The 27,557-nt window shown below is 41.4% G+C and overlaps 2 protein-coding genes across 6 annotated transcripts in view; both read right to left on the minus strand.

Annotated features, from left to right (window-relative positions):
- Nucleotides 1-485: 485 nt before the first annotated feature.
- On the minus strand, nucleotides 486-2,311 carry LOC121694989 (myeloid protein 1-like). Its single transcript, XM_042075449.1, has 4 exons — nucleotides 2,158-2,311; nucleotides 1,205-1,252; nucleotides 944-1,046; nucleotides 486-726 (listed from the first exon to the last, which is right to left on the minus strand). The coding sequence occupies exons 1-4, from the start codon at nucleotides 2,195-2,197 to the stop codon at nucleotides 486-488; spliced, it is 432 nt and encodes a 143-aa protein (XP_041931383.1). The 5' UTR covers nucleotides 2,198-2,311.
- Nucleotides 2,312-4,404: 2,093 nt separating this feature from the next.
- si:ch211-132p1.2 (proteinase-activated receptor 4) overlaps nucleotides 4,405-27,557 on the minus strand; it is a 39,073-nt gene continuing 15,920 nt past the window's right edge. Inside the window, exons 1-4 of one of the 5 annotated variants that reach the window (XR_006025675.1) lie at nucleotides 9,607-10,097; nucleotides 7,310-7,441; nucleotides 6,881-7,050; nucleotides 4,405-4,682 (exon numbers count right to left, since the gene is read on the minus strand). Coding sequence is in view for 1 of the 5 variants with exons in the window: in XM_042074128.1 (XP_041930062.1) it covers nucleotides 16,923-17,995 (1,073 nt within the window). In the remaining 4 variants the exon portion in view is untranslated. Of the gene's footprint in view, nucleotides 4,683-6,880; nucleotides 7,051-7,309; nucleotides 7,442-9,509; nucleotides 9,585-9,606; nucleotides 10,098-16,032; nucleotides 17,996-27,557 lie in introns of those variants that run through there. The other 4 variants (XR_006025673.1, XR_006025674.1, XR_006025676.1 and 1 more) reach the window with 4 other exon arrangements.

Below are 27,557 nucleotides of genomic sequence, written 5' to 3' on the forward strand. Positions count from 1 at the left end.
CATAACTTAAAGTTTCATAACCTTAAACTTTCTTTTAAGGTTAAGAAAAACACTCTCTAAATGTAAGCAAAATTATAACAGGTTATTCTAGCAAAAACAATGTATTACATTACATTACATTACATTACATTTAGCAGACACTTCTTGACCAAAGTGACTTACATAAGTCAGCTATATTACAAGGGATCACATTGTCCCCGGAGCAACTTGGGGTTAAGTGCCTTGCTCAAGGGCACAACGATGGAAGCCGGGAATTGAACCGACAACTTTCAGGCTACTGCACGCTAGCCCAGCTCCTTAACCACTGCACACCAATTTATGCTTTTAATTAAGAAAACACACTTCAATTCTAAGCTTCTAAGTTTTTAAACATTATAAGTCTAACTTGTTTCACACTGGTTGTCTATCATTACCTTGCAGCATTTGCACATTTTTATTTGTTTTAGAGCAAGCTGGATTTAAGCAGTTATATGACTAAAAATCTTTTAATAGTAAATTATGATTCTTATTATTATCACATCTTCATATTGTAAAGTCACGCTACACTTCATCATCCATACAATATAAGTAATATCTGTCACAGAAATGGGTGGGTGTGGGAGGTCATCCCGGGGTACACCCTCTGCATTGGGTGCAGCTTTGCCATTCAGCTTCACATCGAACGGTGCATACACTGTAGCCCCATCATTGCACTGAATATCAAGGCCCTTGTGTGGCCCATGTGTTCTATACAAAAAAAGAAATGATCACGCATAACAGTGATATTTTTTTGTATGCTTTCACAATTATTTCTGTCTGCTAGATATCGCTTCACACTTTGCAAAATGAATGGTTGTTTATAAGGACATCTCATACTATATTTAATAGTAAAGATGCCTATGCTGGCAAAAATGAAGCAGTCTTCTTTCTTTCTATCTGTCTTTTTGTCTCTCTTTACTTTTACCGTCTTGCACCATAATTTCCACACCCCCATTTTACATCACAGCCTCTCTTTTGGTTTGTTGGGTTTCCACTGCAAAGGGGGCCAAATTTCACCAGCAAACGCTCTGTTGGTCAAACAAAACCACTCAAACATGTGCAAAAAGAAGAGCTGTGTATGTATTTTATGTGTGTGTGTGTGTGTGTGTGTGTGTGTGTGTGTCTCTGTGTGTGTGTGTGTGTGTGTGTGTGTGTGTGTGTGAATGAGAGAGAGTAAGTATTATACCATGACTGGGCTCCTCCTGATGTCCAAAGAGCTGGTCAGTGCTGAACACTAAAGGGAGTAAATGACAGTGAATTAAATTAGACTGCCTTTCATGTAAGAAAAACAAACAGGATGTTTCTTGTGCTTGATACAGCAATTAGTCTTTATTCCAGTCAAGTGCAATGACAAAGCACATGGAACAGTGAAATGTAGCCTACTCCAGACTATATGTACTATATTTATACCGTATACTCTTGGGCGGAAATCACATTAGCCAGTGGCAAGCGGCAAGCGGCAAATGTAAAGCAACGGTCAGACCATAATAAGTTTTGTCTCGTTCCTAAGCAACACGAACGGTTTGTCAAATGAACCAAGTTCAACGCTCAGCTTGTTCAATGCTAGCGTTACGCCAGCGTTGCCACCGTTCCGCTGCCGAACCATAGAGAACCATAGAAAACCTGCCGCTTGCCGCTGGCTAATGTGATCACCGCCTTAATGTAACTGAGCATGGCTGCTGTAATGCGAACAGGCCTGACCACATTTTGTTCTGTATGATAATTAGGTTCCTCTGATCCTTTGTCTGAGATCGTTCCCCATTTTGCTGAAATCTCTGTTTACTCCCTAACCACTGGTGTTGCCAGGGTGTGGACCTTTTTTTTTTACTATGACGATATTACTGTATCTTCTGGAAGATCGTAGTAAACACATGTTTACTGATCACAGTGGCTACTTTGTCATGCTTCTACAAAAAACAAATCCCTTACATCCATCACAGTTATTTAAAAAAAAAAAAAAACAGCCTCCAGCCCAGTAAAAGGCTGACAGCAGTAATTAAGACTAATAAAGGCTGCATCTTGGTTCTATACATGGTGTTTTGTGTGTGTTAGTGTGTTACGATCTTGCACATTTAAAAAAGAAGCATATTCTTGGTAGGAACTGAAAGCACTGGTATCTGCAAAGAGGTGAGGACTTACCAGTGGACACCAGGACAGCCAAAACAATGGCCACCTTCATTATTCTTACAGTGTTCCTAGTGATCTGCCAAGATTTTGCTGTGCGACTAACGTGTGTGTTTTGATCTGATTGTTTATCTGAGGGTTTTCATACCATGGGCTGTAGAGATAGAGGGCTCTTACGAAATGTTTTCTCATAATTTCCTCACCTTAAACACACACACACACACACAAATGTTGACTTTCTCCCGTTTCACAATGCAGTGTTTGCTCAATTTATTGTTACAGTTTTAGTTTTGAAAGTTGTGACTTTTGTACTGTTGTGTTAAGGTAAATTAAGCTTAAAAACCTGCATAGTTCTCCTTTAATAGGCTACAAGTAGACCAGGCCTAAGCCAACAACCTACAATGCATAAACTATCCAGCAATTCAGACAACAATGTGGAAATGGATGAGGGACTGATTACAGTTTTTCACAATTGCTAAAAAAACTAAACTCTATTAATTCTCAGTTGTCTGAACACATTTCTTAAACTGATCCCCCTTTGAATATTTACGTGTTTTTTCTCTCGTTTGTGCTTATGGCTATTCATGGAAGGGGTGTTGGCATCATGGAGGTATTATACAGTATATAACTGGAGAGAGTGACTAAGTCCCGCCCCCATTAATTTCAATGGCCCATGCTAGGCTAGCTACTTCAGCCAAAAAAGTTTGAAATTGGTCGCAGCCATCTTTACAAAAATGGCGTTTCATGGGTGTTCGTTTCCGGCACCAGGTAGAATTAGCCTATTAGAGTCCACGTTACAGACAGAGACAACGTAAGGTACAACGGTATGTCGTTGATGAAGATTGGACATTCCCTCAAAGGAAAAGAAGTTGTTTGTGAACGCGCCTCACCTCGTTATAAGCGCAAATTGATTTAATTGGTTGGGATAAAATTTTGGGAATGGTGGTAGAAGTTTGCCCTGTCTCTGAAGTCCTAGGTTATTTAATGTGATGTTCATATATGATAATAAACAATGTGAATCAATATTGAGTCACTTTAGGCTACACAAATAATGATCCCTAAATGTTATTTGGACAGGTTGTATGCAATAGGCTCGTGCATGAGCTGTCATCTACCAATCAGCATGTGCAAACTGGTGCCGGATATTACAACCATGTAACGCCATGTTTTCAAAAATGTCGGCGGCCAAATGCCATGCTAAGTGGCTGAAGCTAACCCTTCAAATCCTGCCCCCCTGGTTGGCATCCTCTGAAGGTGGATCACCTAAACCGCCATCAGGGGAATGACATGGAGCTTTTGTTCTGAGAAATTACCAAACGATCCATTAGGGGGATTTAACTTGATGTAGCTGCCTGCAGCGGCCTGTAGCTGACTGCATGACATATGCACAATTCTGGGTTGAAAACGTATCTGAATCTCGGAAATAATCACGCTATGCAGTCAGCTTAAGATGGCTGCAGGCGGCTACATCAAGTCGAATCCCCAATTATTTCACATTTTATAGTTATCGCAGGTAACGTGTTTTGGCACAGGATAACTAAATGGTGCACATGTTCCCACAGTGATCACATTATTGCATGAAGATTTATGGGTAGCCTGTATGTTATTTTATAAACAAATAGAAGGCATCTTTTCTGTGTTCTGTTTATGTAGTCTATGTAGTCTTATGTAGTATAGTTTTTCATTTTTGGAAGAGGAAAATAGTAGTAATAGCTATGGGACAAGTAGTGTTAAAAGGACTTAAAATCATTATGAAGAATAAAAACATAATTCAAAGTGGTATGTTGCTGTGCATTTATAATTTTTTGATATGCAATGCAAAATTTATGTGCAAACAATAAACATTACCTGATTCAAACAGGGACAAAAATGAGGGGTGGAAGACCATTATTTCACAGTTTTCCGAGGAGCTGGCCCTCTCTAATAACTAGGGTTGCTCCCAGCAGAAATAGCAAAAGCATGTTTTGTAAAGGCAAAAATTTAAATGCCTTAATTGAATTTACAGTTGAAGGACATACTATGGTCTTGTCAGAGCCGTCAGAACCCCTTGTTTAACCCATAAAGAGAATACACTTTATTTGAAGCACAAAAGAAATAAACCATTTTAGACAGCGGATTCAGAGAATAACCCCCCTTTCTTTTCTATGCACAGGGTGCAATCCCCCAACCCAAAGACAGAACACTGTACGCGGATAAAGGTGTCACCATCAAGGACTGCTCCAAACTCAAGTAAGTGTGTAATGTGAAATCAAGAAGCTATGATAAAATTAAATATTTTATTTCATTTTGTTACAGCAGAATTATTTCTGAACATTTCAGTGAAAAAAAAACCATAACCAGTGCCATATTTCATACAAGGGAACTGAAAAACAAACATGACATTCTAGTTCTGGGGGCATGGGAATCTAAAAGTCTGTAAATGACTAGAACAGATGGTGATCTTAACTGACAACTACACAACCTTTTCAACCGTCAGTTTCTCCATCTAGGACATCCTCTGTCACGTCGTCCTCTGGTTGGGGTTCTTCCTCCTTTACTGGCTGTTAGACAAACATGCATCAATTTACTTCCAGTTTCAATACTGCAGTTTGTGTGTCTCTGTGTGTGTTTGTGTTTGTCTACAACCCCAAATCAGAAAACTGTGGGATGTTGTGTAAAATACAAATACAAACAGTTATAATTAGTCTCATAAACCCATATTTAGCAGCAAAAAGGACATAGTCAACATATCAAATGTTGAAAATGAAAATTTGGACTATTTCATGGAAAATATGTTCATTTTAAATTTGATGCCAGCAACATGTTTCAAAAAAAGTTGGGACAGGGAATGTTTACCACTGTGCTGCTTCACCACTTCATTTATCAAAATTCTGTAAATGTTTAGGAACTGAGGAGACCAGTTGCTAGAATTTAGAGAATGAAATGTTGTCCCAACAGCCCGATAAGATAGAATTTCAGTTGCTCAACATGGGGTATTCTTAGTCATGCTTTCCATTCCATGATGCACCTAATTTGACAGCTCTGGACTGCAGACAGGCCATTTTAGCACCTGGACTCTTCCTCTATGGTGAAATACTGGTTAAATGTGTGCAGAATTAATTTTGCCATTGTTTTCCTGAAATATTCAAGGTCTTCCCTGGAAAAGACATTTCCTGGGTGGTAGTATATGTTGCTGAAAATCTGTGTACATCATTCAGAATTGATTGTGCTTTGCCAGATGTGTAAGATGCCCATGCTGCAGGCACTAATGCTCCTCCACACCGTCATACATGTTGGGTTTCGAACTGAGCACTAAAACAAGTTGGATTGGTTGGATACTTGGATAGGCCCTCTCTTCTTTAGGCAAATGGCAATGGCGAATTCTCATTGGTCTAACCACACAACCTTTTTCCACATTATCTCAGTCCATTTTAAACAAGCTCTGGCAAACATTGCTATTTTCTGTATCATGTCTCAATACAATTTTGGCATGTTGGCATGGTTTAAAGTTTTTGAATTGAGTATCAAACTGTGCACATAGACAATAGTTATTAGAGGTTTTCCTGAGCCCATTTAATGATTTTCTTTACAGAAACAGGTCTGGTTTTGATGCAGTGCCATCTGAGGTCCAAAAGCACACAGCCATCCAATATTGTTTTTCAGCTCTATCCCTTGTTTCCTCTGGATTCTCTAAATGTTTTAATTATGTCATGTAGATGATGAACTCCCCAAATACTTCACAATTTCATATTAAGAAGCATTAAAATTGGAATTGTTTCATCATTTGTGCACACAGGTTTACACTGAGTGATGAACACCCCTACATTTTTACTTCTAAGAGACCCTGCCTCTCTGGGATGCTCTTTTTCATACCTAATTGTGTTGCCAGATACCCTTATTTAGTTGTGAAACATTTCTCCTTTCATTTTCTTTATCATTGCACAACTTTTCCAGCATTTTGTTGACCCCATCCCAACTTTTTTTGAAACATGTTGCTGGTATCAAATTCAAAATTGATATATATTTTCAATGACATTTTCAATATTTGATATGTCTGTGTCCTTTTTGCAAATAAATATAGAGTTTAATAGATTTGTCTGATTTTGGGGTTGTATGTTCATCATAACACATCTGACAAATGAAATGTGTGTGGTGTGTGTGTGTGTGTGTATGTGTGTGTCTGTGTTCCATCATAACACATCTGACAAAAGCATTTAAGTGTGTGTGTGTGTGTGTGTGTGTGTGTGTCTGCACGTAAGTGTTTGTACTTTCCATTAAGCTGTCACACAGGTTACTCAGGTTATGAGTAATGCAGCTGGTTCCCATTATCATTAATTTCCAGACCAAATGTGGCTACAATGTTCTGATATTTTAAAGGTTGAATGACAGTGGAAAATATTGAGGGTAGACGGGATGGATCCTTTGTCCCCCTCTGGACTGTTTTCAGAACTAGTATCGTCTCTCGGGCATGTTAGGACAAGACAGTTTGGCTGAAACTGGAACTTCCTCCTCTGGTTGCTATGCAACCTGTACTGTAGATGTGTGCTTGCGTATGTGCGTGCGTGTGTGTGCTTGTGTGTGTGTGTGTGTGTGTGTGTGTGTGTGTGTGTGTGTGTGTGTGTATTTGTTTGAACGAGCACACTGAAGAAAGCACGTGCCAAAATGCGACCTCCCTCCTGCTTTACTTGATGTGTTGAACAAGAAGATGTATATCTGTGTAGTGGCTTACACTGTAGTATTTTAATTCTTGTGTGTTTACCATGCTTTTAGAAGGCCTTTCTGACACAGGCTGGATAGTCTCATTCTCATTCTTCTCAGTTCGCCAGGCCCTTCCATAGGCTGCCAACAGCTGCCTGCACAACCAAATAGTTGTGGTTACCAGCGCCAGCAGAGTAACTATGCTGCTGACAATCACCACGGTGGGGATCTCTGTGGATGAAAATGGAAAACATGTGCAGATTTGAATTACTGGAGCATTTAAGACTCCCAGTGACATACAATTAGATGAGGGAGCAGAGCATAAACAACTATCCTCACTACAAGGAACTCTTGAAATGAGCATGGATTAAGCTATTAGGTCCTATATGCTCCTGTTAGGTTCTGTTCCCCAATTATCAGATTGCAATCTGGTTAGTCTTCTAAATGATGTGTGTAGCTGTATGACTCAGGGACACTGTACTGTACTCACAGCCCAGAGGGTCACAGGGTGCCATGAAAAGGGCTTTCCTACCATCATTCTCAACTTTTGTTGAATCAGGAGGGTCCATGGTAATCAGCAGATAGAGAAGAAGCCGCGGAAGAGCACCGTACTGTTACGCACCTATGGCATAAGTTTGGAATGTTTTTCAGAAATCATGAATAAGAAAGGCATCATTCTCAGACCCGTGTGTGGTGACTGGTGAGGTATTCAGATAAGCTTTTCATAATTAACACAGTAAAAATAACTAGAGTAAATAATTTGTCACATCAATGCTGCAAGATGGTACTTCCTGTTAGTTCAGCATTGTAAACATGTACTATTCACAGCATGAGAAAGATAGCATCATTGACACCAGACTCTTCTCAATTGAGAGTGGGTCTGGAAAAGGTTAATTAACTTACGACTTCCAGTAGGGACATAACTAGCAGTGAAATTGGTGCATTAAACTCCAAATTGTTTCAGAAGTATAGCAGTCTTGTAAACAAAGGCTTTAAATGCAATTCCAAAGAATTACACGTCGCGATTGTATTTGCGTACCCGTGTTTAGGGACATTGGAAATGGGCTTCAATGGCCTCTTGGCCAGACGGACCTGCAGAGCAAATCCCAAATATGCCAAAACTTCATGTGGGTGTTACCAGGGTATGTGAAAGAGGCATTTTATAAGCATCTGGTGAAGCAGATGCGCTCAGCTCCCAAAAACATAATGACTTCGGGTGCGAATTCAAAGGAAACCGCACTGCCAAGCTTTTACTCATGCTCATTTTGCCCAATAAAGTAAAATAAGCATGACAAAAAGCTTGGGAGTGTGATTTTTCACATTATTGTCTTAGAGCTGTGGTCTGCAACTTTAACTGCTCTCATGCTGTGAATAGTACATGTTTTCAATGCTGAACTAACAGGAAGTACCATCTTACAGTATTGATGTGCCAGATTATGAGAACAGTTAAAGTTGCAGAGCATGAGAGCAGTTTAATTTTCTTTGAATTTCCCCTAGGGATCAATAAAGTATATCTATCTATCTATCTATCTATCTATCTATCTATCTATCTATCTATCTTTCTTGTGAGCACACTGCTTAGCAGTTCACTTTTGTAATGCATGCTAATATCCACCAGATGTCAGGTTACCCTAATATTAGACTAAGCAAATGTCAAGATAAAGTTTCAAATTTTAAATAAGACACGTAGCTCAACTTAAATAATCAGACATGCGATCAACCTAAATCTTTTTGAACACTCCAGAGAGTTCAACAAATAACGTGATTGGCCAAATCAATTCAATAAGGTAACAACATAAGCTTTGATTGGACATCACTCCGGCCCACTCCGACCAACAGTTGTGAATAGTGTGGTTTGCTTCTTACGTCCAGTGCCAAGTCAAGAATCTAGTCCGGAAGCTGAATCTAGAAAAGCTTTGCTGGAGTGCATATTGTTTTACTGATCAATAAATACATTTATGTGGAGCTGAACCCTAGTGAATCAGCGAATGTTTTAATGGAAGGAAGGAAATATGCCGCAAGAGCGATTTGGCCTCAGCTAATAGCATAAAGTGCCAATTAGTAACGATGATATTAATGACATGCCCCAACATGACATGCTTTGCCCACCACTGTTGCACTAATGAAACATTTCCACCAATCCCACCACAAATACACTCAGCCCCAAACACTAACAGGAATTCAGCAGAAAATGGAACTGGAGTAGGAACAGAGGACTAGATATATGATTAATAATAAAATGGCAGGCCATTAGTTGAAATGACACAGTCTTTGGCTAGAATATTTGATTGTTCATATACTATGTGGTGGGGTTGAAACCGTTTGTTTCCTCCATTGTGGATCAGCTGCTCTCCGCAAAAAAGATATTTAATTTCAAGGGCCGGCTCTAGGCAGGGGCCAGGGTGGGCTAAGCCAAACAGTTGTGCATCTGCCTACGAGACATGACATAACCTGCAAACAGTAAACAGATCAACTATGTTGATACTGTTTTACAGATGCACTCAAAAAGTCACAACTGAACTCAAGCGGAACAAGGTGGTGACAAGTCTCTGACATCGTCAATGCATGCGATGCATGTTGACAGCTTTGCTATGTTGCCCACCCAAAATTTCTACCAGCCCACCCAGACACTAGAACTGTCCCTGATAATTTCTATTAGCAATAAACTAATTGTGGGAAAACAAACTCACCCCATTACCAGAACATATATCCATTTCTATTTTTCCACTTGTACTGAATTTTCTGTGATGTCAAAATACTCAAATACATTTGAAATGAATCACTTACCAAGAAGCGAAGGCGGGAGATATTCCTGGCTTAGGCTTACTCAACTGACATCTAGTCATGCCAGGGGTGTCACTCAACCTTGTTCCCTCCAACCCCACTTGAGACCGCTGTGTCATTGTGTTCCTTATCTCTCAACACATGGAGTTGAAAAGGCGTTGTATTAGTTGCATGCTGACACTTGATTAAACTTTCTCTCTGAGGGTGCTTTTTTTCTGCTCTGGACAGCCAGCAGTGTTTAGTGACTAAACTTTAGTTCATTTCTTCTCATTTGTTTCATCAGCTTTTATGTATTCACTGATCCTGTGATTCAGCTTTGTTCTTGGTTTATTACTGCCCACTTGTATTTTGATTTGTATTTTGAACTGGCTTGTTTCTTGTTGTTTTGTTAAAGTTTTAGTCTAAAGTTTACAGTTAGTATAAAAGTAGCAAGCTTAATAAAAACCTTGCAAACACCATCAACAGCAGTTGGCACTAGTGAAAGCATAATAACATGCTAACTGGTTTGTTTTGAGGATATTTTTGGCAGTGTGATACTGTGAAGTCAAGTCAAGTCAAGTCAAGTTTATTTATATAGCACATTTCATACACAGAGGTCATTCAATGTGCTTTACATAAACAAAACCAAACAATAATAACAAATAAAAGCATAGAAGGGCAGTATAGTCAAAGAATAGTTAAAAGGTAAAGATCATAATAAAAAGAAAACATAAAACACAAGGTAAAATCATTTAAAAATAAAGAATAATTAGTAAGCAAAAACAAAGGCAAAAGTAGTAAAAAAAAGCAATACAAGACAAAGTAGAATAATTATCAAGGCAGATTCAGAATTTGTAACTCGGCACAGTTAGCAGAAAGCATCTGAGAACAGTTTGGTCTTAAGTCTAGATTTAAAACTGGCTACAGTTGGGGCCTTTTTAATGTCATCCGAAAGTTGGTTCCACAGCTGAGCCGCATAGCAGCTAAAAGCTGCTTCACCATGTTTAGTTCTAACTGTAGGTTTTACTAGCAGGTTTTTCACCTGGGACCTGAGAGGACGAGAAGGTGTGTACTGCTGAAGCATGTCTGACAAGTATTTAGGTCCTGCTCCATTTACTGATTTATAAACAAGCAATAGTGCTTTAAAGTCAATTCTGTGACTTACTGGAAGCCAGTGCAAGGACTTAAGAATTGGAGTAATGTGGTCAGTTCTTTTAGTTTTTGTTAGAGTCCTAGCTGCTGCATTTTGTATCACCTGAAGCTGTTTAATAGTCTTTTTAGGAAGGCCTGTGAACAGTCCATTGCAGTAATCAACCCTGCTGGAGATAATTGCATGAATGAGTTTTTCTAAGTCATGTTTTGACATCAGCCCTCTGAGTTTGGCAATATATTTTTTGAGGTGGTAAAAAGCTGATTTAGTTATCGCTTTCATGTGGCTGTTGAAATTTAGATCACTGTCAATTAATACACCAAGATTTTTAACAGTATCCTTTGCCTTCAACCCTTTTGTGTCAAGGAGAGTGGCAACCCTAAGTCTTTCCTCATTTTTACCAAATATAATTACTTCAGTTTTTTCAGCTGAAGAAAATTTTGAGACATCCAGGTGTTGATTTGTTCTATACACTGACACATAGATTCAAGAGGACCATAGTCGTTTGGTGATAGAGCTAAGTAAATTTGTGTGTCATCTGCATAGCTATGATATGAAATCAAATTATTTTGAATGATTTGTCCAAGTGGGAGCATATAGAGGTTGAATAATAGTGGCCCCAAGATCGACCCCTGGGGAACACCACAGGTCAAGGACGTTGGTGTTGAGGTACAGTTTCCGATGGCAACAAAGAAGCTCCTTTCTTGTAGATATGATTTTAGCCAGCTGATAACTATGCCTGTAAATCCAACCCAGTGTTCTAGTCTGTGTAGTAAAATATTGTGATCAACAGTGTCAAATGCTGCACTAAGGTCCAGTAGCACTAGGACTGATGTTTTACCTGAATCTGTGTTGAGGCGTATGTCATTGGAAACTTTAATGAGAGCTGTTTCAGTGCTATGATTTGCCCGAAAACCAGACTGAAAGTAATCAAAATACCCATTTGATGTTAGGAAGGTGGTTAATTGATTAAAGACTACTTTTTCAATAATTTTGCCAATAAAAGGTAGATTGGATATGGGCCTGTAATTGTTTAGCATGGAGGCATCCAGGTTATTCTTCTTGAGAAGTGGCTTTACAACAGCTGTTTTCAGTGACTTAGGAAAAGTGCCAGACAGCAGTGATACATTTACAATTTGAAGGACATCCGCCGCTATGAGGTGAAAAACAGTTTTGAAGAAATTTGTAGGCAGTGTCTAAGACACATGTGGAAGAGCTGAGATTCTGTACCGTTTTTTCAAGTGTTTCGTAGTCTATCAAGCTGAACTCTGACATCAAGTTTAGTTTCCCTCTGTTTGTTGCTGGAAGTTCAGGTTGTTGAATTTGTAATTGAGCAGATATGTTGAGTCTGATTTTGTCAATTTTACCTTTAAAAAAAGATGAAAACTCATTGCATTTATTAGTTGAGAGAAGTTCAGGCGCTAATTGTGAGGGGGGATTTGTTAACAGTTGAAAATAGAATACGAGTGTTATTTGAACTTCTATTGATAATGTTAGAAAAGAAAGACTGTCTTGCTTTGCATATTGAGTTATATGTACGGAGCATCTCTTTATGGATTTCATAGTGGATCTGAAGTTTGTATTTACGCCATTTTCTTTCAGTCTTCCTACACTCTCTTTTTAGAAGTTTAACTGCTGGATTTTGCCTCCATGGTGCTTTCTGTTTGTCCTTAACTTTCTTGAATTGTAATGGAGCAATGTCGTCCATAATGTTTGCCATTTTTGCATTAAAGTGATCAAATAAGTCTTCAAAGTCTGACAGTTGACTTGACTTTAGTGAAAGTGCTTGCTCAAAGAGAGCACTTGTCTGATCATTCATGAAGGCTTTCATTTTTCCAGGGTAATTTTTTAGATTAGATTCAACGAAATGCAGTATTTTGACTCAAATCAGAATTATGTATGGCATAACCTGGTGTGTGACAGAGGTGTGTGTGTGTGTGTGTGTATGTGCCGCTGGCCTTATCTATCCATCTCTCATATGGTGTAGTGTGGAAATTAGCCTGTTAGGATACCCTTTGTTGACTAACTGTATCTGCCTTCTTTTTCCGTTCTTGTTTGTTTTCGGCTCTTGACAATAGTGAACATTAGCTGAACTTCTGTTCCATAGGGGGGCACACGCACACAAAATAGCCTACTGGCGCTGCAAAGGTGAATAGATTTGTACCACTTGCCAAAAAATGTATAGCATTGTTATAAAACCTTTAAAATCTCTAAACAATCACAAGTAGGGCAGTTCATCACAGTCCATCCATTGCAACTGGACTGATGAAAGGTACACTTTACATGCAGTTTGTGGTGCAAATAACTTACATGTCCAAAAGGGCCTTCATGAAATGCGTTGCTAGACCGTTCATACACATTTTAACGGGCCAAGTTGAAGAGCTACTGTCTGTTATTGTTTGTGCAAATAATATGCTGATTCATGTTCCCTTGCATTTTGCAACTATGAGGTCCATGGTTAGTCTGGCTTTCGCCAGACCAAGCTCAATCTTTTAAGAAATCGAAAAGGAATCGCAGATCAGGCTGAGTTCACCCAGCCTAGTCCATGGGCGCCCGATAGAAATAGGCTATTGTTTAATTTTGCGATTGAGATATCCATGCACTGGCGCCCCCCCTGCGACGTGTTCGCCCCCGGTTTCAGAGCTATTCTAAATGCAAAAATGCATAGAGGGAGTTATGACAAAACCGTGACTGTTAACAAACTATAAGCTATATAAGGTAAGCCCTATGCTAGGCCTATTACACAACATAAATTGTCACTAGGCTATGTTGGCGACCCAAATATAAACTCCTTTGGGAACCAATGGCTTACAGTATCAAGCGGACTTAAGCTGCCACCTCTTGGCGAAAAGTTAAAGGTTTTGAATATCAGTAGTAATACATTTCACGCAGCTGTGTGAATCACGGAAAGCGCGAATGAAGTGGACACTTCTAAATGGAACCCAACCCACTGTACAGTACCTCCAGGTCTGTGGCTAAAGCAGCCATAATGAAAGCGTTATCATTGTTTGAATACTTCACACACACGTGTTTTTTAATCGCATAGACTACAACTACCAAGCTGGAATCAACGCACATCGACTCCCCTCTCACACCCTAAACACGCACTTCTAACAAACAAAAAGTGCCTCAGTCTCATGGTATAGCCATAGGCAAAACTGTATCGGACAGGTGTAACATTAATACTAAATCATCCATCGCAAAGAATGATTTTTGTAGCACGTGCAACAAATATGTGTAGGTACAGCCCTGCCCTGGATACATCTCTCAACTTGCGGTCTAAAACATTTGGTTTAAATGGATATGTAGATCATCACGGGTGCGTTAATAAATCTACATTGCGGCGAGTTGACACAAATTATTCACTTTGACGAATTTATTTCAGTCCTAGTTACTTTACTTTGAGCCATGCTCTTCCTTACTTGAATCACCATTGAAAATAGAGGATTGAAGTAGCCTATATGGGTGTTTGGGAATGAACGTTGACTCAGATGCTTTTTGAGACTTTGAGCAGAAATGTCCCAGCCCGGTGTTTAGGATGCATCATAGACAGGTTATCTTTCAGGTAGCCTATATATAATATATATGTTCCATTAGAAAACCATCACGTAGCGAACGTGTTGTGGCTAACTCACTTAGCTCCTGTTAGTAGCCTAGGTTATGGTCAAGCAAATGAGATGATAGTCGAAAGATACAGTTAGTGCTGTTATCAATTTGCTTGGTAGCCTATAACCCCATTTATGGTTTTCTACAAATACATCAATAATCAAATTGGCCTCTATCACTCAACCAATGCTAACGGTAACATTATTTTACCTACGACCCAGGCTATTGATATAATTTAAGATTAACGTAGCCTACCTGCAGTAAAAACCAAGCATGTCCGATAAACATTCTCAGATTTATTTCAGCTTCAAGAAGAAATGGGAATTACATGTCATGCAGAAATCATCCTACCCTTATTAGATGTTCTCTGCGGTAAACTACAGTCTTGTCCTTGTAGGAAGCATAGTCTTTCCAACCCACTTTAGATTAACTTCCAACAAAATTACTCTCACTGCAATGATGTGCCATCTGGTGGACAAACGACTATGTGACGCCAATACTGGAAATGCAGCCAATTTATTACGATGAATATTTGGTTTTCCTTTAATCCTACTGAATTTGTAATTATGTATCGGCCGTTCTAATTGCCGATAATGATGGTATGTGCCTGCCTGTGTGTGTGTGTGCTGTGTATATGTGTGCACCACCATCTACAGGCCAATATGTGTACAGTCACTAAATATACACATAACTTAATTTCTTTAGACCCCCCCATGGATGAAATTCTAGGAAACTTGGCATACCCCCAGAGAATGTCAGGTTAATCATACACATAAAATTTGTTGCAGTTCTGAACATCTTAACTGAATAGAGGGGCGATTAAAGCAGAATGATATTGCATTTTCATTTCTTACCGGGGGGTGCAAATCACAAATTAGTGATTATGGGCTAGGTTGATGTGGGCCCTTGAGACCAACATACCATAAAAATTTCTTCATCCTCGGTGCCACGGTTCAGGTAGTTATTTAGGGACAACTAGGGAAATTTTTCCGTAAAAGTCTAGCGGGGCTACATACCCACAAAATTTTATGTGCCCCGGTGGTTCGGTGTCCCGGGTATCGTTGACCAAAAATTCAGGAAATAGATGACGGGGGAAAAAAAAAACTTAGACAATCCCTATATGATCGCTTCGCTAGCTTTGCTAGCGGCGGTCATAATAAATATGGACATATAAGAGAATACTGTAGACAAAGTAATATATATAAAAAAACTATATCAGTGCAAGAATAGGTTGAAGTAAAAGGGTTACAGCCATTGGTCAAGTATTAAGTATAAAGTATTAAGTATAAGTACGGCCACAATCCAGGCTGTGGGAGGAAAGAGGGGTTATGCATATGTTAGTACACAAACATGGAGAAGGTGGAGAGGCAGACAGACTAGTTTGACTAGTTTGGTTTCCGTTAGATCTTGCAATTTGTACACTCGTTCAGAAAATGTCCTGACCTTGACTGTTTCATGTTGAACGGAATTAGGAAAAACAGCTTTTGAATTTTATGTCGCCAAAAAATGGAATGATTTCTTTGGATTTCTTCTTCCCGGTGTTGTGCAGACTGTTTTTATGTGTAAACTATGATTGTTGGTTTATATTGTTGTTTTATATCGTGTATGTAATCAGGGAGTCATTGGAAAAGAGAGCTTGCTTTCAACTGACCCTCCCTGAATACATTAAGATGAAAAACAACAACAACAAAATATTTGGTTCATTCTGGTCTTTTAATTATGTTAATGCAAACAGTGACATGACAACCTCGTTAAATGCTACTGTTATTTAAAGCCATTCCAGATAATACACACTTTAGGTTGAAGAAGAATTTTAATCCTCTGGAATGGTTTTGACAGAAAGAAGAGGGTTCAGCAAACCTGTACTACTAACAAGCCATCCAAGTTTGTCAAACTGTGGGGTATTTCCACAAATAGATATTAATATGTGCTGAGAAACATGACAGTGTTTTCATTACTTTAAATGAAATGGCGGCATTACACATTATAAAACCAAGGCAAATGAATATTAAATATATCATGTACTATGTCCTTTTTTCAAAGAGTAAAATAATACTTCCACTGTGATCCTCAAGCACACTCCAACTCTGACTAAAACAAGTGTTGTGTTTATGGAATTTAACACTGTTTTCCAGCACAAAAAAGGAATGGCTAGCACTCTAGACTTCTTCACAAAGCATCCAGGACTGTCAGAACAAAACAAAGCAGATTGCAACGTTTTTTGACAGCAATAATGTTAACATTTTACAGAATTTTTTTCTGTGTACTGTATGTTCTGTAAACATGCAAATATAAGCCACCTTATTGACTGTTTTATATGGTCTTTACAATACCAACATGGGCCTTTGATGACAATAGATAGAATCACTCCTGGTTCCCTGTATGAAAGCCGTTAGCATCGGAAATGACAGAAATGCATTTAACACAAACAGATGGAAAATCAGCCACGAATTGTTTCTAGGCAGCCAGTGTCTCCAGTACACGCCATCTGGAGAGTACAGTCTCTGGGGTGCACTGGGGAGGCACTTGCTCTTACCGCAGTATCCCAGCAGCATCACACTGCCCTTCCCACAACCCCATGCCATCAGGCTGCAGCTCCGTGCAGGCAGGGGGCCTCGGGAGTCACTGACACCCGGCCCGAAGTGGACAGCAGGGTCACCTTGGACCGGGAGGAGGAGGACGAGCGCGTATTCAGCTGGCTGGACGTTGGCACCTTCATGAGGTCCGTGCAGAAAAGCACCTGCCGCGCCTTCTCCCGGAAGTCCTCGGACACGTAGTAGAAGATGAAGGGGTCGAGGCAGCTGTTAAAGGTGCTGAGTGCCAGCGTCACCATGTAGGGTATGTAGAGCTTGTCACTCTCCTTCTCCCACAGGTAGGAGTTGTGCGAGAGCAGCAGCACGTTGCTGGGCAACAGGCAGACGAGGAACACGATCAACACCAGCGCAGTGACGCGCACGGCGTGGCCGTAGCGCCGTCCGGCCGTGACCAGCGCGCACAGGATGGACCCGTAGCAGAAGAGCACCACCAGCAGCGGCAGCAGGAAGCAGATGGCAAACAGGCCGGCGAAGTACGGCACAAGGAAGCTGGACTGTATTTCACCGGGCAGAACGTCATGGCACGTGGTGATGTTGGGGTCGTCTAGAACGAAGGTCTGGGGCGTGGTCAGCAGGGGCACCATGGCCACCAACACCACCATCCACGCCGCCATACTCATGTACACGGAGTAGCGGTAGGTGCGCAGTGCCCGCCCGCCGATCGGGTGCACCAGCGCCAGGTAGCGGTCGAAAGCGATCAGCGCCAGGAACAGCACCGAGCCGTACATGTTGCCGTAGAAGAGCGCCATCACCAGGCGGCACAGGGGCTCGCCCAGCTTCCAGTCGTTGCTCTGGAAGTGGTAGGCGATGCGGAAGGGCAGCACGACCAGCAGCAGCAGGTCGCAGATGGTCAGGTTGATGAGCAGGGTGGTGGATGGCTGCTTCTTGGTGCGGAAGAGCAAAACCCACAGGGCCACCAGGTTGGCGGGGAGGCCCACCAGGAAGGCCACGAGGTAGAGGAGGGGAATCAGCACTGTTGTGACTTTGGACTGGAACTGCTCTTTTTGCCCTATGCTCGTTTCACAGTTATTCTGGTTTGTGGTAGGCAAAAGGGCGCGCGCAACTGGTGATAAGAAGAGAAACATAAACAAAGTCAAGTCAGTGCTTATTGACATTTTCACAGAAATGAAATGTATGAAAATTACGTCTCTTGGACCAAAGTGCAACATAGAACATTATAACAAATTGTGTCTCTTGGATCTGTATCTCTTATATGTTATTGAAAATGGCAAATTTGACTATTTCATGGAAAATATATGTTCATTTTGAATTTGATGCCAGTAACATTCTTGTGGGAAATAAAATCCACAAGCAATCCAATCAACCTCCAATTAGCACTCTGAATCACTATCAATAGCACTCTGGTGAACCCGATCCAAGAAGACACTGAAGACTGAAGAGAGCTGCCGTTGACCAAGTTTAATTCACAAGTACTGACAATGGACAAAGTCTGACCAAGTACCACCAAGCAGTAAAGTGAATCAAGGTATCTGCAGATAACCTGTTCCCATGAGAAGGTGCGCACAATCTGAAGTCTGAGCGGCTGTGCTTCGCCTTTTATGCAATGTGCGAGATCTCAAACCCTCCTAGTTTCCATACGTCACTCGCCCAATCCGAAATCAAGGTTTTTCCTCATTACTGGTGATTGACACCTTACTTAGCCAATCAGTGCCATTCCGATCAATCATAATGGTGGATTTCGTTTTGACACTTTTCAATAAAAAATAAGGTGTTCTTGTGTTTCAAGCTAATGCACAGCTAAGTATGGTGTTCTCATGTGTCATCTTAATGCACGGTTTTTCTGACATGATGTATCCTTCAGGTATGCAGGTATGATGTACAGTATGGCTCTTAACTTGACACTGTTTTTCTATGACCGGGTGTCACTCTCGATGTCATACAAAAGTGAAAGATACCTGTATCGCGTGCTACCAATGTTTTGAGGTGTGTGCGAGCAGAGGGATAACTTGGCGAGCAAAACCCACGTGCGGGGGGGTGCATGAACCTTCAAGGGAACAGGACATTCTGTTCTTTTTACTGCAGAGTGGTACTTAGGCCTTTTTACTTTATGTTGGAAATTCACCAACATTTTAATAAAAGTTGGAACAGGGGCATGTTTACCACTGTGCTGCTTCACCCCTTCATTCTGTAAATGTTTAGGAACTGAGGAGACCAGTTGCTAGAGTTCAAATGTTGTTTCATTCCTGCTCTATAGGATTTCAGCTGCTCAATAGTAGGGGTCTTTTTTGGGAATGTCTCTATTTAATAGAGGGTACTACTGGAGGGGTTTTGGGTATTTTAGTCACAAAAATACTTGACCGTCTCTGGTCATCAATAGATTTTTCTATGACCCATCACCAAAAGGATTTTGATTAATGAGTTGTTGTTGACTTTTGCACTGATTGACATGTCACTAAAATGCTAATATTTGACTGAGAGCTACATGAAAAAATATGCACCAAACAAGCCACTTTGAAATGTTCCGTTTTTCATGAATACAAAAGTTGGGTGACCCCCCATAGACTAAAAAAAGTTGGGTGACCCTCCCCTCAACAAAGAATAATAAGACCCTATTTTCCCCGGGGGTCCATTCCATAAACACTGAATGGTTCCTAAATCATGTTTTTTTATTCCATGATGCACCCAATTTGACAGGTCTGGACTGCAGACAAGCCATTTTAGCACCTGGACTCTTTCTCTAAATACTGTTTAAATATATGCAGAATTAATTTGGCAAATATTAATAATAATAATAATTTCCTTAAATATTCAAGGTGTTCCCTGTTCCAGTTTTTAAAACTGTGCAACTCACCGAGTGGTTAGTGGAGTTCGTTGACTATTAAAAGCAAATATATCGGCGCAATGTATGATTCGTATTTGAACCTGAAGCATAGACGGTGGCGCAGTAATATCAACGTGCAATGACAGAAATCAATGGGATTTTACAAAATGCCAAATAAAAGACGACAGAAACTGTATTTCGCTACGCTACTTGTTTTGGAACATCAACGAACACCACTAACCACTCGGTGAGTTGCACAGTTTTGAAAACGAACGTTAAGGGTTGTTTTAGGACATGTTTGAGTAGCCTACTACAGTATGCCCATTGCCAGCCACCCTGAGAAGTGAAAAGGCGATTCAAAATGAGTCAGAAAAGTCGAGACAGGACCAATCGTCAAAATTTCGGTGTCCACCACTCTAGTTCATCCAAAACAAACCAGAAAAGGGCCTTAAAGTGCTAAAAACCGGAATTTTCCTTTAAGCCCAGGAGTCCATGATTTCTAAAAAGAATTGCAAATTTTGATTGGGCTAACCACAGGACGTTTTTCAGATTTACCTTAGTTCATTTTAAATGGGCTCAGGCCTAGATAAGATGGTGGCATTTCTGTAAATACAATGTCTTCTTTTGCAAGGTAAAGTTTACACTAGCATTTGTGAAATGAGTATCAAACTGTAGACTACAGTTTTCCTGAGCCCATACAATGATTTTCTTTACAGAAACAGGTCTGATTTAAATGCAGTGCCATTTGAGGTCCAAAAGACATCCTCGGTTCTGGTTAGTCCTTTGTTCGCAAAAATTTCTCTGGATTCATCTGGAAGATGATGACATCCCAAAATACCTCGCAATTTCATGTTAGGAAGCATTATACTTGTATTGTTTCATCATTTGCCCACACAGGTCAACACATAGTGATGAATACCTCCACAGCTTTACTTCTAGGAGACTCTGCCTCTATGCCATGCTCTTTTTTATACTCAATCAAGGTACCAGTTGTGAAAAATTCCTCTTCTTGTTTTCTTTATCATTGCACAACTTTTCGAGCATTTTGTTGCTCCTGTCCCTTTTTTTGAAACGTGAAACATTTTATATGTCATCTGTGTCCTTTTTGCAGCTATATGTGTTTATGTGATTTGCAGATTTGCATTACACAAGGTCCCAACTTCTTTCTGTGATGGGGGTTGTACAACATAGAACATTACCAGCGCACAGGACATGCAATTTTCACAAAACACAGACAGGCCACAGGCTGAGATGCATGGCACAGGGGATTCAATCAGGGCCGGTATTCACAAAGCATTTTATGTAGTACTCCTAAATCGCACTAAAAGGTTTTAGCTAGGAGTTTGCTCTTAAAACCTATTCAGAAAGCCTCTCAGACCTAGGCTACTCTTAGTGGGCTAAGGAATAATGACAACTAAGATAAGATAACTCCAATTTGGAAACTTTCATAGCATTAAAGGAAATTGTGGGATATAATGGGAATTTACGGGAATTAACTGGGAATTTTGGGTAATTCATACAAACTGTTTCATATACAAACAAACATTTTGTTTCGTAATGAGCAATAGGATTTGTTCGTTCGTATTTTTGCTTAGCTTAGCATACAAAGCTAGCTAGCATGCTAGCTGGAATCCCATTCTATGCTATGGTTTACTAGCATACTAAGCTAGCAACACTGAAACCACTGAACTGCCCAAGATACGCCACTCAACAACAAAATCCAATTGGTTGGAACATTGACTGACAATCACTTTGTCCAGTCAAAATCCCAGAAAATGGTAAAACAAATAAAAATATAGCTGCAAGCAGCAATGAGGGGGCCAAGCAGATAGGCCGGAGTAACCATGGCAACGAAATGCTGTTAGCTCAATGCTGCAATCAGACGTATGGCCATAAGCTGTCAAAGCAAGTTTCACGTCTAGCACGTCAAAAGTTACAAGGCAAAATGCATTTTTGCTAATTGCAGTGACCCTAGAGGTCAAAGGTCACAAAATTTCTTCGGCCTTCACCTGATGGGGTCATGAGTCCATGTACCAAGTTTGGTTTTGATACATGCGACGATTGCTGAGATATGAGCTCACTTCCTGTTTGGCGGCTTCGCCACAAATGTTGATTGGATGTGACGGGCGAACGCTTCTATCAATAAATGAAGTGACAAGGCATGGTCTGAAGATGGTCTGTGCCAATTTTGGTGAAGATCAGATGAAATTTGTGACCTGTGCGAAATTGTTGGTGTTTTTGATCAAATCAAATATGGCGGCAGAATAAATTATATTGATGTGACAAGTTGCCCTCAGTTGACCTAAGGACCTTTCACAGTATTACCAGACACCACTAGTACCATTTAATTCTAAACACAGCAGCAGCTACAGGCCAAAAGGCATGTTTGTGAATTACAGCGCCCCCTAGAGGTCAAAGGTCACCAAATTTCTTGAGGGTCCTCCTGATGGGGTCATGAGTCAATGTACCAAGTTTTGATACATGCAAGGGTTGCTGAGATATGAGCTCACTTCCTGTTTGGCGGCTTCGCCACAAATTTTGATTGGCTTTTACGGGCGAACGGTAATACTTCCGAAGACAAAAAGTGATAACTTTTGTGTGGCTTGGTCTGAAGATGATCTGTGTCAAATTTGGTGGGAATCAGAGAAAGTATGTGACCCCTGATACATTTTAAGTGTTTTTGATGAAATCCAAAATGGCGGAAAATCCATCATGGCGGAAAATGATGGCATAGGGTGCGTTGAACTCGGCTTGGTCAAAGGATTCCAACAATACCTGCCGTTTGAAAATCGGACCAACAAGTCAAAAGTTAAGTGCATGAACGCACGTCCAACTTTGGCCTGTTGGTGGCGCTAGAGGGTTCGAGTTGCCGACATGAAACTTGGTGACATGAATCATGGGACCGTCCCCAATCAGTGTGCCAAATTTCCCAACTTTTTACCATACGGTTCTATGGGCTGCCATAGACTCCCATTGCATATAATAATAACTAGATGTACCGCAGAGCGGTACAAAATATGACCGCCGCCCAGTCCAGCACATTTTTTCCACAAAAAGAAATCACACTGAAAGGCCTATATGATTCTAACTGTCTCACTAAATTGCATTATCCACACTCACTGGTATCTGCTAGACAACAAGTACATGATTAGTTCATAGATTTCACATGTAAAATTCATTTTATACAACTCCACCTCCATCTTGCCTGTTCATAATTCTGAGAAATTCTTGATTGTTTGTGTTATGTTTATGTTATGTGTGTGGGTGTGTGTGGGTGTGAGTGTGTGTGTGTGTGTGTGCGTGCTTGTGTGTGTGCCTGCGTATGTGCCTGTGCATGTGCCTGTGCATGCAAGCGTACATATGTCTACTGTGTGAGTATGTGTCATACGTATGATTACTGTGAATGTATGTGTGTGTGTGTGTGTGTGTGTGTGTGCGTGTGTGTGTGTATCTGTTTGTGCACATGTGTGCACATGAAATGGGTTAACATGACCCCTGGAGGCAAACATACGGAAAAAAATGGCCATCCTAGGCCCTACAGTTCTCAAGATATTCACAGAGAACTGTGTCTGCCCTACCCTCCTTTCGGGGGGTCCAGTCCAGCGGGGGGGGGGGGGGGGCTACAGATCAAAACGAAAAATGACGGTTCCATGCTATCCATGTGGGGTACATGCCCACCAAGTTTTGTGTACCCCGGTCTTTCAGTGTCCCGGGAATCCTTGTTGGTGTACGTCACTAAATGTACACATAAATTATTTTATTGTAAGGCCCCCCATGAACGAAAGTACACAAAACTTGGCATGCATTCGGAGGGTGTCATAATGATCCTACACTTTTAATTTCGTGCAGTTTTGACCTTGTCAGCCAGAGATATTGTGATGCCATTGCCCTTAAGGGGAAAAGTCCAAGAACAGTTAAAAAGGATGGAGGAAATGGGCGTTATTTCTCCCATAGAGGAAGCTACAGAGTGGTGCTCAGGAATGGTGGTAGTACCAAAACCTAATGGAAAAATTAGAATATGTGTTGATCTAACCCGCCTGAATGAAAATGTGTGCAGGGAGCGACATATTCTTCCAGCAGTTGATGAGACACTGGCTAAACTAGCTGGAGCTAGAATTTTTTCCAAACTGGACGCCACTGCTGGTTTTTGGCAGGTGCCTTTGCACAGAGCTTCAGCCCCACTCACCACCTTCATCACTCCCTTTGGTCGTTATTGCTTTAATCGTCTCCCTTTTGGAATATCATCGGCCCCTGAGCACTTTCAGAAGCGATTGACGCAGATGCTGGACGGCCTAGAGGGAACTTTGTGTCATGCAGATGACATTCTGATATTCGGTGCCACACCCAAAGAACATGATGAGAGGGTGCATAAGGTGTTGCAGAGACTGCAGCAGCATGGCCTTACTCTAAATGACAAATGTCAGTTCGCTGTGAAGGAGGTTAAATTTCTCGGACATGTTGTCAGTGGAGAAGGCATACAGGCAGATCCCGAGAAGATTAGAGCGATTAGAGAGATGCCACCACCGAAAGACGTGTCTGACGTAAAACGCTTCATGGGAATGGTCAACTATGTGGGAAAATTCTCACCCAACATTGCAGAACTCACAGGGCCTATCCGAGAACTCCTGAAAGCGGAAAACATGTGGATGTGGGGAGCAGCGCAGCAGAGTGCGTTTGATAAAGTGAAAGACCAGCTCCTTGCCCAGTACAGCCCAGAAAAACCGACGAGAGTGTCAGCAGACGCATCGTCTTACGGGTTAGGAGGGGTCTTGTCTCAGCTTCAAGACTCTGGAGATTGGAGGTCAGTGGCTTTCATATCTCACAGCTTTACTGAGACAGAGCGCAGATATGCACAAATTGAAAAGGAGGCCCTTGCAGTCACTTGGGCCTGCAAAAGATTTCAGACTTACCTCCTGGGTCTGCACTACGTGATGCGAACAGACCACAAACCATTAATCAGTCTCCTCAGCTCAAGGCCGCTTGATGACGTCCCACCTCGTATCATGCAATTCAGGTTACGACTTATGCGTTTTTCCTACACAATCATACATGTACCAGGAAAAAATCTTGTAGCAGCCGATGCTTTATCAAGAGCTCCACTCCAGTCTATGGCAACAGAGGAAGACCTTGTGCTTCAAAACGACGTGAGTGCTCATATCCAGGAGGTCATTCAGCAGCTATCGGCCTCACCTGAGAAATTGCTACAAATAAGGAGAGCACAGGAAGAAGATCCAGTGTGTAAGCAGCTGTCCTCCCTGATCCACACAGGGTGGGAAAGAAACAGTTCTGCACCACAGCTGAAGCCTTTCTGGCAATACAGAAATGACCTGCTGATGGTGGATGGCCTGTTGATGAAGGGAAATAGAATACTGATTCCATTAAGCATGCAAAAGGACATCTTGGACAAACTTCACCAGGGCCACCAAGGCATGGTGAAATGCATGGCCAGGGCCCACGAAGCAGTCTGGTGGCCAGGGCTGACTACACAGATTAAAGAGAAGGTACGTCAGTGTGAAATTTGTGCCAAAGAGAGTCAAAATGCCACAGAACCGCTGATGACCACACCCTTGCCTTCACGCCCTTGGGCGCGGCTAGCAGCTGACTTATTTGAATGGAAGAAGGGTCAGTATTTAGTAGTCATTGATTACTATTCACGTTACATCGAAGTTTCCAATCTTACACGCACTTCAGCAACAGCTGTGATTGAGAAAATAAAAGCCATCTTTAGCCGCCACGGTGTGCCGGATACACTCATCACAGACAACGGACCACAGTTTGCTGCCACAGAGTTCACAGATTTTGCTAAGGATTACAACTTTCAGCACATAACCAGTAGCCCCCGTTACCCGCAAAGCAATGGGGAAGCTGAACGGGCGGTAAAAACTGTCAAAGCCTTGTTGCAGAAGAGTGAGGACCCTCACAAAGCGCTTATGGCATACAGAGCAACTCCTCTAGCCCATGGAGTATCACCAGCGCAGCTCCTGATGGGGCGCAACATTCAAACACCCCTTCCGGTGAGTCCAAACACCCTCAAACCAGCCTGGCCGGATTTAAGAGCATTTGAGTTGAAAGACCAGGAGCTTAAAAGACAACAGGCTGAAGGATACAATAGACGACACAGAGCACGGGAAACACCATCTCTCAAGCCAGGTCAGAAAGTTTGGATACGGAACACGCCACACACAGGAGTCGTCTCTGGCTCAGCAGGGACGCCACGCTCATATGTGATTCAAACCTCCACAGGCAGTCTCAGAAGAAACCGTTCTCATCTGAGAGTGGTGCCATACACCGTCTAGAGGCCAGCCAGACTCGGGACAACACACCAGGGTTGACAGGGAAGTCAAGCCTGTTAAAAGACTGAACTTATAGTTTAGTGTTGTGAGTATATACGGAGCATAATAACCTCCATACCACAACAGAGAGGATCAGGCAGTCTACCCTACCTCTCAGTTAGGTTATGTACTTGTTTTTATGAGTTCAGAAAAAAAAAAAGAAAAAAAAATATATGAGTTGTGATAAGATATGCCATGTGAAATGGAAGTTGATTTAACCAGTTTACATATGCTCATGTTTACAGAGATGTTCAACAGGTCATCTGTTCCCCTGCCTTGATGGTAAAAACAGTATTAGGATTTATTAACATATAATTTGAGTTTTCTATAAAGATCCTGAAAGTATTAGTTAAAAGGGGAAGATGTAGTGAGCAGGTTTTGATATGTAATGAGCGCGCATGCGCGGGTGTTCAGATTGATATAATGCCTCAGAAAAAGAGTCGACAGCACATCTTGGTCTCTGGTCCATTTGTTATAATTTAGTACTATAAAATACAAGACACATATAGGCCTAGAAATGTGCTACCATTTTACTCTAGAACGGCTTATTGTACAGGGGATCAGTGGCGATTCTAGACATTTTTAAAGGGACACCAGGCAACGTTTTCATGTTAATTACTCATCTTCGTAAGTCGATATATGGTTAAATGACTCATTACAGGGCGAATGAAGACTCTCTCGCCCGCCCCTACTGCCTGTAGGAAGAATATCCCGCTTGCAAGTTCAGTGTATCGTACCCGGCGACCGAAGCAGTTTCAGTTTCCATCCTGCATCCACAGCACAGAGGGAGGCTAACGAAACGCTAGAGATTGTTGCAAACGTGTGTATAATGGCAGAGCCGGCGAAGAAGCAGCGAAAACCCTTGACGGAAGATGCAAAGAAAAGGAAAAAACCTTCAGACCGAGCGAGGGGGAGTTTCGTAGAGAAAAAGCATCTAAGCATATAAGTCGGTATACAGTATGGTTAAATGACTCATTATGGGGTGAATGAAGGCTCTCTTGCCCGCCCCTACTGCCTGTAGGAAGAATATCCCACTTGCAAGTTCGGTGTATCCTACCTGCCGACCGAAGCAGGATCAGTTTACAGCACAGAGGCATTAAGTTTACTTAATTAGGGACTGTTCGTTATTTATTTAAGGGGCTACCGGAGGAGTTTTGGAAGCATTAGTCAAAAAAGACGTGCCCCTTCCTCGCCAGCAAGAAATTTTTCTATGACCCTCCAAAGTGATTATGAAAAAACGCATGACCCTCCCCTTCAATTTATTGATGCCTTCTGTAGGCTACTGGGTCAATTTGGGAGCTTGCATGCTACCACTCCTTTCTTAAAATGCCTTGAAAAGGCTGTCGTTTGCACAATTTCATAAATAATCACCGGGACCGAAACATAGCCTACCTGTCAACTTTTTCCGGGTTTATCATGTACTGTATTTTAACTTTTTTCCCCGTCTGAGGAGGAGCTGCATGGCCGTCGCAAGGGGGTGCGAGGCCCTGTGCGAACTTGACAGGAGCGAG

The sequence above is a fragment of the Alosa sapidissima genome, chromosome 20 (genome assembly GCF_018492685.1).
Source record: "Alosa sapidissima isolate fAloSap1 chromosome 20, fAloSap1.pri, whole genome shotgun sequence".
In the NCBI taxonomy this organism is placed as follows: Eukaryota; Metazoa; Chordata; class Actinopteri; order Clupeiformes; family Clupeidae; genus Alosa; species Alosa sapidissima.

Bases quoted from the DNA above. Each gene is read 5' to 3' on its own strand.
- LOC121694989 (XM_042075449.1), bottom strand. From the start codon at position 2,197: ATGAAGGTGGCCATTGTTTTGGCTGTCCTGGTGTCCACTG. The intron at 1,253-2,157 runs GTAAGTCCTCAC...TACTCCCTTTAG, and splicing joins GGCTGTCCTGGTGTCCACTG to TGTTCAGCACTGACCAGCTC. The intron at 1,047-1,204 runs GTATAATACTTA...TTTGACCAACAG, and splicing joins TCAGGAGGAGCCCAGTCATG to AGCGTTTGCTGGTGAAATTT.